An 11,688-nucleotide genomic window follows, 5' to 3' on the forward strand; every position below is an offset into this window, starting at 1 on the left:
ATGGGACCTAATGAAACTTAATAGCTTTTGCAAAGCAAAGGAAACTACAAACAAGACAAAAAGACAACCCTCAGAATGGGAGAAAATATTTGCAAACAAATCAACGGACAAAGGATTAATCTTCAAAATATATAAACAGCTCATGCAGGTCAATATTAAAAAAACAAACAATCCAATCAAAAAATTGGCAGAAGACCTAAATAGACATTTCTCCAAAGAAGATATACAGATTGCCAACAAACACATGAAAGGATGCTCAACATCACTAATCATTAGAGAAATGCAAATCAAAACTGCAATGAGGTATCACTTCACACCAGTTAGAATGGGCATCATCAGAAAATCTACAAACAACAAACGCTGGAGAGGGTGTGGAGAAAAGGGAACCCTCTTGCACTGTTGGTGGGAATGGAAATTGATATAGCCACTTTAGAGAACAGTATGAAGGTTCCTTAAAAAACTAAAAATAGAATTACCATATGAACCAGCAATCCCACTACTGGGCATATACCCAGAGAAAACCATAATTCACAAAGACACATGCACCCCAATGTTCATTGCAGCACTATTTACAATAGCCAGGACATGAAAGCAACCTAAATGCCCATTGACAGATGAATGGATAACGAAGATGTAGTACATATATACAATGGAATATGACTCTGACATAAAAAGGAACAAAATTGGGTCATTTGTAGAGATGTTGATGGACCTAGAGACTGTCATACAGAGTGAAGTAAGTCAGAAAGAGAAAAACAAATATCGTATATTAACACATATATGTGGAACCTAGAAAAATGGTACAGATGAACCGGTTTGCAGGGCAGAAATAGAGACACAGATGTAGAGAACAAACGTATAGACACCAAGGGGGGAAAGTGGTGCGGTGGTGGTGGTGGTGTGATGAATTGGGAGATTGGAATTGACATATGTACACTAATATGTATAAATTGGATAACTAATAAGAACCTGATGTATAAAAAAATAAATAAAATTAAATCCAAAAATTCAAAAAAAAAAGACTGCGCTCCCAATGCAGGGGGCCCGGGTTCGATCCCTGGTCAGGGAACTAGATCCCGAGTGCCACAACTAAAGATTCAACACGCGGCAACAAAAATCCTGCATGCCGCAAGTAAGACCCAGCACAGCCAGATAAATAAGTAAATAAATAAACAAACAAATAAATAAATTTTTTTAAAAAATTAAGATAATATACAATAACGTTTATTTACAAAATGATATCAGAATTTTTACCCCAAGTAGAGGCTCTCAGACAAAATCTTTAAAGCATGTAATACTTGTATGCATGGTGGCCGTGAAAATATGTCTCTCAGGTCACTGAATGCAGAAAGTATTACTCGCCAATGGCCCTGGAGCCACTCAGAAATCAATCATGATGTTCTCACTGAAGCCACGCTCCCCAGGGCTGCTCCCAGCCAGTGACTGTGCACAGGGACACCAAGCCAGCCCATTCCTAGGAGACACGGATTCCTCTACTGACAGCTTTGACTTGGAGAACCCTCATCAGCCATACTGAACCTTCTTAGAACTACACTACAGGCTAAGACTCGCCCACCCAACCTTCCGTTCTCCCTCCGCCCTCAGGGTCAGACCTGCATCCCAGTCTGGCAGCTCTCGAGCTGCCCGGCGCCCTCATCTTCCATCAGAGATGGTCCCCTAGTAAACCTCTAGCACCTCTAATCCTGTCTTGAGATCTGCTCCTCAGAGGACCTGGACTAACACAGCATCTTTTCTTCATAATAGAGAATCCTAAGATCCTATGTCCTCCTTGAAGTCCCCCTGGAGGAAAATTGAAGATTTTGCCACTAGATTGCGATAAAATCAACTCAGAGAATCATTTGGATTTAGACGTTGTAAACTGTAGTATAACGTGATAATATTAAGTTGGTGGAAGAATGTTATATGTTATAAAAGGAAGTTAAAATAAAGAGAATAAAAAGACTTTATTATTAAATATTTACTAAATAAAATATTAATGGATACACAAAACTATTATCAGAAATTGAATAGAAGACAGAATTAGATCGCCCAACCAGAACTCATGCATATAAATCTTATGCACATAATATTGCATTTGAAAAAAAAATATTGCATTTGGTCATTACATATGGACCAGCTGGTGGCTAAATGAAACTTTCATACAGAGCTTGGGAAATTCATTTGCTTTATTTCCCCTTTATTCCCTATCTCATAAGGCTGACTCTGAGAATTTTTTTCTACCATCCTTCAGCATTTAACCTCCCAAAATTGAAAACAATTAAACTAATCATATATGATATTTGTAATCACAAAACCTCACAAAATGAGTTATTATGAATGACTCTACAAGAAAATAATTTGACTACACACCCTGAGTAGCATTCAGTATAAGGATAAAAATAGCTGCAAAAAATCATCTTAAACTTTAATAATTTTGTCAGATAACATTAGTAATTATATTAATTTTGTTTGGAATTCAGATTTTAAAAGAAAGGGAAGGAAAATTATAAAATCAAAATGTTTTAATTAGGAACTATAATGTTAGAACTGAATTAGAAATATTGATACGAACCCATGCCTTTAAAAGAAAAAAAAAGGAGTATATTTTCCAATTCTGTCAGCTAAAATGAGCTAGGAACAAGGGTTTAAGAGAATGGACCTGATGTGTAAACTTCACTATTATGATTTCTAATGCCATCTTTCCAGGATACCCTGGGGAAATGGCTGATTCCATGTCTGGCGTAGGGTAGGTTATGAGCCTGGGGCAACTTGCTGTAACAAGACAAGAAATAATTCAGATTAATGGGACTGTGTCTAACTCCCAGGGATGCGTCAATTTGATCAATAAAAGACAGATTTTGCACTGGTTTCATTTCTATAAAATAAACCCACAGTAGTAAAAAAGTTGCTTATGTTGATATTAATTGGCGTTCCACCCAAGATCAAATTTTGATAGAATGTTTGTCATATGAATAGGTAACAAAAAATATATCCCCCCCCCAAAACGGAGGGGAAAGTAACATATAGGTTTCAGGTATTATTCATAAGTAAAATTGTTTTTTTCTCTGAATTCTGTGATGTCTGTGTTGTCAGCTTTTTAAAATTTGTAACTTTTTGTGATTTCTCATCTAAAAAATATTTGCTTCCATACGTAATTTTAAAATCTTTTTCTTAAAGAGGGTCCCTCAGTTTGTACTATGCTTTAGGTCCCACAGAAGTTAGACCTCCCCCTGACCACCTTATGTTAGAAAAACTGAAGTCGCTCTATATGTACTGTACTGAGGTAGAAACAAGCTCACGATACATTGCTAAGACTAAAATTCAAATTTCAGAATAATGTCAACAGTGTAATCCCACTTAAGTAAAAAAAAAAAAAAAAAGTAACGTTTCTCAAGTTTGACTCTAAAATCCTCATATTTCAGCAAAGTACATGTATTCATCTATTAGTTTTTCAGTCCTACAAAAAGCAAAAGTGAATTTTCGACCTTCATCCAGGCTTGTAAGTCGTAATACAAGACTTCAACGACTCCAGGTCGCCCATTCCTTCCCATTTCACAGCCTGAAGTTGGGTTGTAACCTGAGGTCCCCGGGAAACGGACCCCTGCATTGATGTCGCTGGTCCTCAGCCTGAGTGGAAGCTGCTAGACCCAGTGGCCTGGGAGGCAGCCCTGGACCCCGCACCCGCCCAGCAGGAGACACTCCTCCGACCAGTGCTGCCCTCAGTCTCTGTGATTGAAATCAAATTCAATAAGCTATTAATTCTGGCACCTGTTGTCACATCTTGCGATAAATATCCTGTCGCTTGCCGGATGCTGAAGGATCTCTTCACAGCCAGGCTGTCAATCAAAGAGCAGAAAATGCCAAGCCTCTATTTACTCTTAGAACCTGAGAGCCTTTTCTTACCTGTAGGTGCCCAGTCCCTCGACTTTCCTGTGTTTCATCTGCAATTCTAGGGGAGACAGTGCATCCTCTGTTTTCAACACGTTTTATTCTTTGCCTAATTTATTTCAGGACGACAAAGTTACCTCATTTGATCAGATCAGTGTGAACCCTCCAAATCTTTAGTGTATAACAATAAGGCAACATGCCCTTATGTCTTTAACCTCAAACAAAATTTAAGTGCAGAAAAAAATACTCTAATTAAACTTTAAATTGGTTTAACATGATAAAATGATGTTACTTCAGCCCTGGTAGGGTACATTTTAAACCAATACTGTCTAACAGATCTTACTGTTATAATCTCATATACATCTTTTTATGAGTTTCATAAATAATAATTAGCATTTAGGTATTACTAATCAGGCCCTGATAGTATTTGGAACTCTGTTAATCTTGACAACAATCCTGAGGTAGGCATATTTTCCTCATTTTGCAGACAAGGAAACCGGGGGACAGTAAAAAACCCAGGCCATTTGGCCCCAGAGATTGGATATTTAATTAAATACTCTTGGGCAGATTGGCAGATGATAGATCTAAGGAACTTGGGATTTGTGAAGGGACAGAGTACCATTATTTTCATTAATACCTTATATTTTATGTAAATAATAAAGTCAAACTGTGAAAAATGAATTGTTTATGCTATTATCCTAAAAATAAAGATTATATTGTAATAAGTCACATCATTTTGCATTGTGTGTAATACCAAGAAGGTTAAGGCACTCCACTGCTCTTATCTGGCTAATATTCACAGCATTCCCGATACCATATGACAATTTCCGAGCCCTAGATTATAATTCCAACTATACGATGGCTATTAAATAGATTTTGCAATATAGACTTATAGAATATAATTTTGTTACTTTCTTATTTTACTCTATTCACTGCCATCCTTTCATATTTCAGGTTTGACACAACTGCATTTCTACTAAAATATTTCATAGTTTACATTTTTTAGATTTTTGTTATTACTCCAGACAGGGCTCCCCAAACTTTGTTCCAAAATAAAAAAGTTTACTTTAATAACTATCCTAATTTCTTAAGTAAAAAGGTTGAGGCTCAAACAGGTTGAATATTATACGTGATAACACATGCTAAGTCAGAGGGGTAATATATTGATAGACTAGAAATCTTATCCTAGGGCTCAAAAGACTTTCAATGGCTTATGTAAATGGACTGTGTTTATTAGCATCTTCTTGGAACAAATATACTTCAGAAGCATAGACCTATCAATAGAAAAATGTGGTTACACATCACCTACATGCTCTAAGTGCAGTAAGTCAGGACAGAACTTTATCATTTGATTTTTCAAAAGGTAGATCCTTTCATTTTCCTGTGTTTTTTCATGAACAGGGTAACATTGTCAGTCTTTGTTCCAAAGGTATGGAATGAAAATTGTTTTTTTATTATAAAAATTAGAACGGAAGAACTTATGGCTGGACAGCACGACGCTGTATTTAATTTCAACATCTGGTTTTCCACATTATAGGGAGGCACATTATATGATTCTGTGCCGCTTTTATTTCTTCGGATTTTTCCTCTCCTGGGATTCTCTCATATTTGTTATTATTTGAAGCTCTGGTCACGGCTCTGAATCATTTTTGTTCTTTTTCCTCCTCTACCTTCAAAACTGCTTCAAAACTTCTGTAACTCATTTGTTGAGAAGCCTAGAATCTCTTCTGCAAGTGAGCTGGCTGGGTGGACCTGAAGGATTGCTAGGGAGTTGATACGTTGCTAAGAATATAGCTGATTCACTTTGTTGTACAGCGGAAACTAACACAACATTGTAAAGGATTTATACTCCAGTAAAGATGTGGAAAAAAAAAAAAGTCTTGCTAATTTGCTACATAAGCTGCATGGAGTGTCAGAGAATTTTCCTTTCTCCGATGAACTTAGGGGGCTTGTGTTTTGAGCTGTATCAGTGATTCTGTTTGGATCGATTACTTTCAGGTTACCATTTTTTATCCCTATGTGAACGTTGCACCTAATTTTCCCTGTAATCGGTTCGACAAACGTCAGCTGTTCGTGTTTCAGTTCTTCCTGCCGATAACTGCTGGAAGTGATTCCATGCAGCTGGGGAATAAACTGACAATCATTAGAGCCTGCAAAGTGTGAAAACACTTCATTGCACTGTCGTGGTCTCTTTAGTCTGAGGACTGAAGACGCGCAGCGGATGGGACTTGGCGGGAAGAAGCCTGCTTTACAATGATTAAAGAAATTGTGTAAAAGAGGGGTGAGGCCTGGGGCCGCTCGGGGCTGTTTATCCGGTGCACCCTTCTCCGGGGCTTCTTTGTATACGAATTCACTTTAAGCGTTGAAGGGAAATGCTTTCATCTGAATGGGATTGTCGTGCTTCGTTCGGACTGTTTCCCCATCTGATAAAACCCCTCGCTGAGTACCGGCACAGATGGGGCTCATCTGGGGAAGACGGAGGCGGAGGAGGCAAACGCTGGGGTGGAGCACAGGGGGCGGCCGCCAGTGACGCCTGCAGGCCCGCGGGGTCGCCTCTGCTCTGCCCGCTCACCTGCGCCCCGGCGGGGTCCGCGCGGCCGGAGGGATGCCCTCGCCTCTCCCGCGGCGCCCTCACCTGCCGGGCGACCGGTCCCCGTCGGGGGACTCGCGGCCCTGCAGCAGCCCCTGCGAGCTCCCGGGGCCGGCAGGGAGGCTCTTCGCGGGGGGCACCCCGCCCCGGGCCCCGCGCCTCCCGCGCCGGCTGGCCTGGTGCTCCATCGACTGGGAGAAGGTGCGCCTGCAGCGCAGGCTGGGAGCCGGGGGCTTCGGCTGCGTGTACAAGGCCACCTACCACGGCGTGCCCGTGGCCATCAAGCAGGTGAGCAAGCGCACCAAGAACCGGCTGGCCTCCCGGCGCAGCTTCTGGGCCGAGCTCAACGTCGCTCGGCTCCGCCACGCCAACATCGTGCGCGTGGTGGCGGCCAGCACGCGCGCGCCCGCGGGCTTCGACAGCCTGGGGACCATCATCATGGAGTTCGGGGGCGACGCCACTCTGCACCAGGTCATCTACGGCGCCACCGGCTGCCCCGAGGGCCGCGGGCCTGCCTGCGGCGCCGGGGCGCAGCTGGGTCTGGAGAGGTGTCTCAAGTACTCCCTGGACGTGGTCAGCGGCCTGCTCTTCCTTCACTCACAGAACATCGTGCACTTGGACCTCAAGCCGGCCAACATTCTGATCAGCGAGCAGGACGTCTGCAAGATCGGTGACTTCGGCTGCTCCGCGAGGCTGGAAGACGTGCCGTGCTTGCGGACCCCCCACCACCTGGGCGGCACCTACACCCACCGAGCGCCGGAGCTCCTGAAAGGAGAGCCCGTCACGCCCAGAGCGGACATCTATGCCTTCGCCATCACGCTCTGGCAGATGACCACCCGGGAGGCGCCCTACTCGGGGGAGCGGCAGCACGTGCTCTACGCCGTGGTGGCCTACGACCTTCGCCCGGCCCTCTCGGCGGCCGTCTTCACCGCCTCCATCCCCGGGAAGAAGCTGGAGAACGTCATCCAGCGCTGCTGGAGGGCCAGTGCTTCGCAGCGGCCAAGTGCAGAACTCCTGCTGGTGGACCTTCGCGCTTTGCAAGCTGAACTGGACTGACTCTAAACCTGCATCCAGATAAGCCTTTGTCTTTGTTTGTATTCATTTTTAACGAAGTCAAGATGTAGGAAAAAACATATAGGTAGGATGAATTTTTAGAAAATAAAGTTCCTAAAAACTCCTTTCGTCTCAAATGCTTTTTCTGAGACAAACAGCACAGCTACAAGTCTAGTAGTCCTGGTGGTACGTAGGACCTAATCTTATCCCTTTACAGATACTTCAACAGTCCCATAGTATTGCACTTATTCAAATTTGTTATTGATAAAAACCACTTTGCCCAAAACAGAACTGAATTGGAAAATGCCAAAATTTTCTATAAATTCAAATAATATGCTCCATACCTAAATTTAAACTATTAGCAGTTTTACTTGCTCCCATACCAAATAAGTAAAAACTTTTTTTAAAAAAGACTATTTTCCCCTCCTCCTCCCCCCCAAAACAGCTACTTGTTTGTAATGACCTTCACACATAACAATTTACAAATTGAGATAAATTTATTTTTAAAGGAATAATGTTTTAAATGAGTTCTTGGGATATTTTGCACTTGTACGTTCCATGAGTAGAAAAATTTTGCTAAAATACTTCTAAACTGGGTCCCTTTTCCTGTTATTTGGACACAAAAGTAGATGACACAACAAAGAAAGGTTATATGATGTGAGAAGAAATGAGGACCCCGAGGAATAGTAAAATTTAACATTGGGATGGAGGAGAGCAGACAAGGAGAAGCAGATTGCCCGTCCGAGAACTCAAGGCCATGGCTGCTGGTACATGGGTTTAAAAGAGTGAGGTGCCTGGACCTTGTCGTTAGGACAAAATTGACTTCCACTGAGCAACAGCACTTTCAGCAAGGGCTTGATGCAGAAGCTGTGTTTGGACTGTTAAGGAGAAGAGAGAAGCAGAAACCTTTAAAAGGGTAAGGTACACAGAAATGTTTTGAAATTGTTGATTTGGTTTAGTTTACTTTTAGGATAAAGGCAGTGAATTTATCTGTGAAAGAAGCAAGAGGAGACAGATAACTGATGAAGTTTAAGAACTTGTAGAAGAAATGAAAAGTAATGCCCAGGGAAAGAGATTGTAGCCTTGGAGAGAAAGCATCTCCTCCTGGATGTGAGCAAAAGAGGGCAGGACAACTGCTATCACAGGTAAGATTTTAAGCAGGAAGAAGAGGGACTGGGGAAGTTCTCAGTTGTGGACTTCTATTTTTTTTTCTGTTAAGAGTGATTAAGGGTAGAGGGTCTACAGAGTGAGGTCAGGATTTAGAACTGTCCTTGAGGGAAGCAAAAGGGAGGGGTCATGACTGTGTATAATATTGGTACAGTGCTGCCAGCTCTGTCCATGAAGCTGGGGACAAACCAGCCATAGACCAACACCAACAAATGCTTCCCTCTGTGTACTGTAGCAACAGGAGTTCATGTTAGCAAGTTTAAAATACAATGGATCAAAAAAAAAAATCACAGTGGGTCAGTTTGTTCTACCAGGTGTGTTAAAAGAAGATTCTAATTCCAGACTGACAGCTACAGAAGGATCCCTACTAAAAATATTAAAGTCCAGAATTCACTTCCCTGAATGAACATGGCCAAGGCTTAGATTCAAATATCTTCCCTTCTCCTGGGAACCATTCAGAGTGACAAAGAGAACAAGGGAAGGGACCTTGTAAACTGCATAGTCAGGGACACTAGGAGACGTAGAAAATGTACAGACTCCAAATGTCAGTAGTGATGCCTAATGACTGGAGAGACCCTGTAGGGAAAGAATGCAGGGTGCCGTGCGGGTAGCTCAGGGGAGGACCCAGGGACCTATCAATGGCAGATCCCAGAAAGACATGGCAAAATAGATTCTCTGAAGAGCAGGTGGCCATGTGGAGTGCAAAAGTTGGGGACGAAACTCCTGAGATCAAACGGAGCTGAGCTTACGAGTGTTGGGAGGGAAAGAAGGAACAGAGAGTGCTGAGGAGGGTCTAGCCACGGCAGAACTCGGAAACATGTAGCAAAATGAGAGGGTCCCCAGGTGTGGGGCAGGAGACACGAGACAGGCACAGAAGCCTCCTGAGCCCAGTTCGCTTGGAGGGAGAAAAAGGTGTGGCTGCCTGGAGAAACCCACAGAAAGGCCATTTTTGAAGGAAACAAATATGGTCTTTGTGGTTGCAGAGAAAGAAGGTAGGAAGACTACCCAGATGGGACGTAGAATAGGCCCATGGACTGTGCATTTGGAATTGCTAAGAGTGACAGGAAATTATCTAAAGTAGACAAGTCAAGTCAGAGGTAAGAGCATATTTAACAGTACAAAGATAAGTATTAAAAATACCACTGTCTTAAATTGGGGTGGAGGAGGGGAGAGGGAAACGGACACAAGTTATCAATGTTGTCACTGTCTATACAAGTAAGCCCGCAGAGATGGTCTAAGGCTGAGGACATTACAGACCGGGAAGTAACAGAACAAAAATACAACAAACACGCTTCCTCAAAAGCAGAAGTACCAAAACAAAAGGCAAAAGAACCAAACACAGACTGAAAGACAACACTATAAACCATAAACACAAAATAATACAAAATGTCAGAGTTAAGATCAAACCTGCCATTTCATTAACTGTAAGTGGCTTAACTCACCTATTAAAAGAAAAGCTCTGTGCTGTGAGATAAACTCCTTTTACTCCAAAAGTAGGAGCCACGATTTTATCCTAAGATGAAATGGAATTGAAGCCAAAGAAGGAGAGTTAATAATGTTAAAGAATACAATTCACAATAAAGACATAAAAGGACTAACTGTGAACCAAATACCATAGTAACAATTGTCAACGACTAGAAATAACAAGCAGTGTAAGGGCAAATCGAAACACTGTTCCTAGGAGACTAATTTACTTCACTCTGTCCAAAACAGATTAGATGGGCATGAAATAAGGGATGATGCAGAAGACTGACAAAATCAATAGGATACATGTGATTGTTACAAAATCAACAGGATACATGTGACATTCAAGACCCTACAAAGATAACTATAACTTATTTTCAAGCACCCATCAAAAATTGACCTATGCCATGAACAAAACCTCAAATTCCAAAACCTAAAAATAGTAGAAAGAAATAAAATTAAAATTTTAACAAAATAAGAAAAGAAGAAGCTCCTTTTTCTGGAAATTTAAAAACTCTTAAGTAACTGTGTGTCAAAATGAAATGCTAATCAGAACTGCAGGTCCTCTCCAGAGTGACAATAATGAAAACACTTATATTGGAACCCATGGGAGAACAAAGTCAAAGAAAATGTGCAGTCTCGAGTAAAACTGAAAAAAGAAAGAATAAAAACAAATGAATTAAGCATATGAGTCAAACTTAGGAAAAGAACAAAAAAAATCCAATTTCATATACATGTAAAAATATATATGTATATGTAAAATATACCTCTAATTGGAAACCAGACAAACTGACTCTAAAATTTATATGGAAAATAAAGAAACAGAGCCAGAAAAATTCAGAAAGAGGTGAGCAATAAAGGAGCATAACTCTATCAGATATTAATATGTAGCATATATATGTAGTATAAAAACTGAGTAATGGAAATGAATACACAGGCCATTGAAACAGAATAGAATGTTCAGAAAAAAGACTCAAACACTCAAATATGGGAATTGGTATATAAGAAAGACAGTGGAGAAAAGATGAACTTTTCAATGGCATTATGTTGGGACACCTGTGTGGCCAACTGGAGCCAAAATTAGATCTCACAACATACACTAGGATAAGTTCTCAATAGGTCAAAGATTTAAGTGTAAAAATGAAGTCATGGGAAGTACCAGAAGAAAAGTGGAAATTTCTTTTTAACATTAGAGTGGAAAAATCTTTCCAAATTCATAAAAGAAACAATTGATAGTCTCAACTACAAAAAGAGGGAATATGTATGCATGGAGAAAAATTAACAGTACAAATAAGGTCAAAGAGGAACAACAAACTAGGGGAAAACTATTTGTACTTCAAATCATAGCAAAAAGCAAATCTCCCTAATATAAAAAGAGCTCTTAGAATTTGATAAGGAAAAGACAAAGCACGAACAATGAGTTCACAGAAACAGAAACATGAATAATCCTTAAATAGATGAGAACTACTAATTAGAGATACTATTATCCATTATGGAAAATGAAAACATCACCAAAGTCTAAAAAT

At 40.9% G+C, this 11,688-nt stretch overlaps 1 protein-coding gene across 1 annotated transcript; it reads left to right on the top strand.

Moving 5' to 3' along the window:
• The first annotated feature begins 6,493 nt into the window (after window positions 1-6,493).
• On the top strand, window positions 6,494-7,534 carry MOS (MOS proto-oncogene, serine/threonine kinase). The gene has a single exon (XM_036830088.1). It carries the CDS (start codon window positions 6,494-6,496, stop codon window positions 7,532-7,534), a length of 1,041 nt encoding a protein of 346 aa, XP_036685983.1.
• Window positions 7,535-11,688: the final 4,154 nt, after the last annotated feature.

The sequence above is a fragment of the Balaenoptera musculus genome, chromosome 17 (genome assembly GCF_009873245.2).
Source record: "Balaenoptera musculus isolate JJ_BM4_2016_0621 chromosome 17, mBalMus1.pri.v3, whole genome shotgun sequence".
Taxonomy (NCBI): Eukaryota; Metazoa; Chordata; class Mammalia; order Artiodactyla; family Balaenopteridae; genus Balaenoptera; species Balaenoptera musculus.

Excerpts from the sequence above, each read along its gene's own strand:
- MOS (XM_036830088.1), top strand. The coding sequence starts at position 6,494 with ATGCCCTCGCCTCTCCCGCGGCGCCCTCACCTGCCGGGCGACCGGTCC.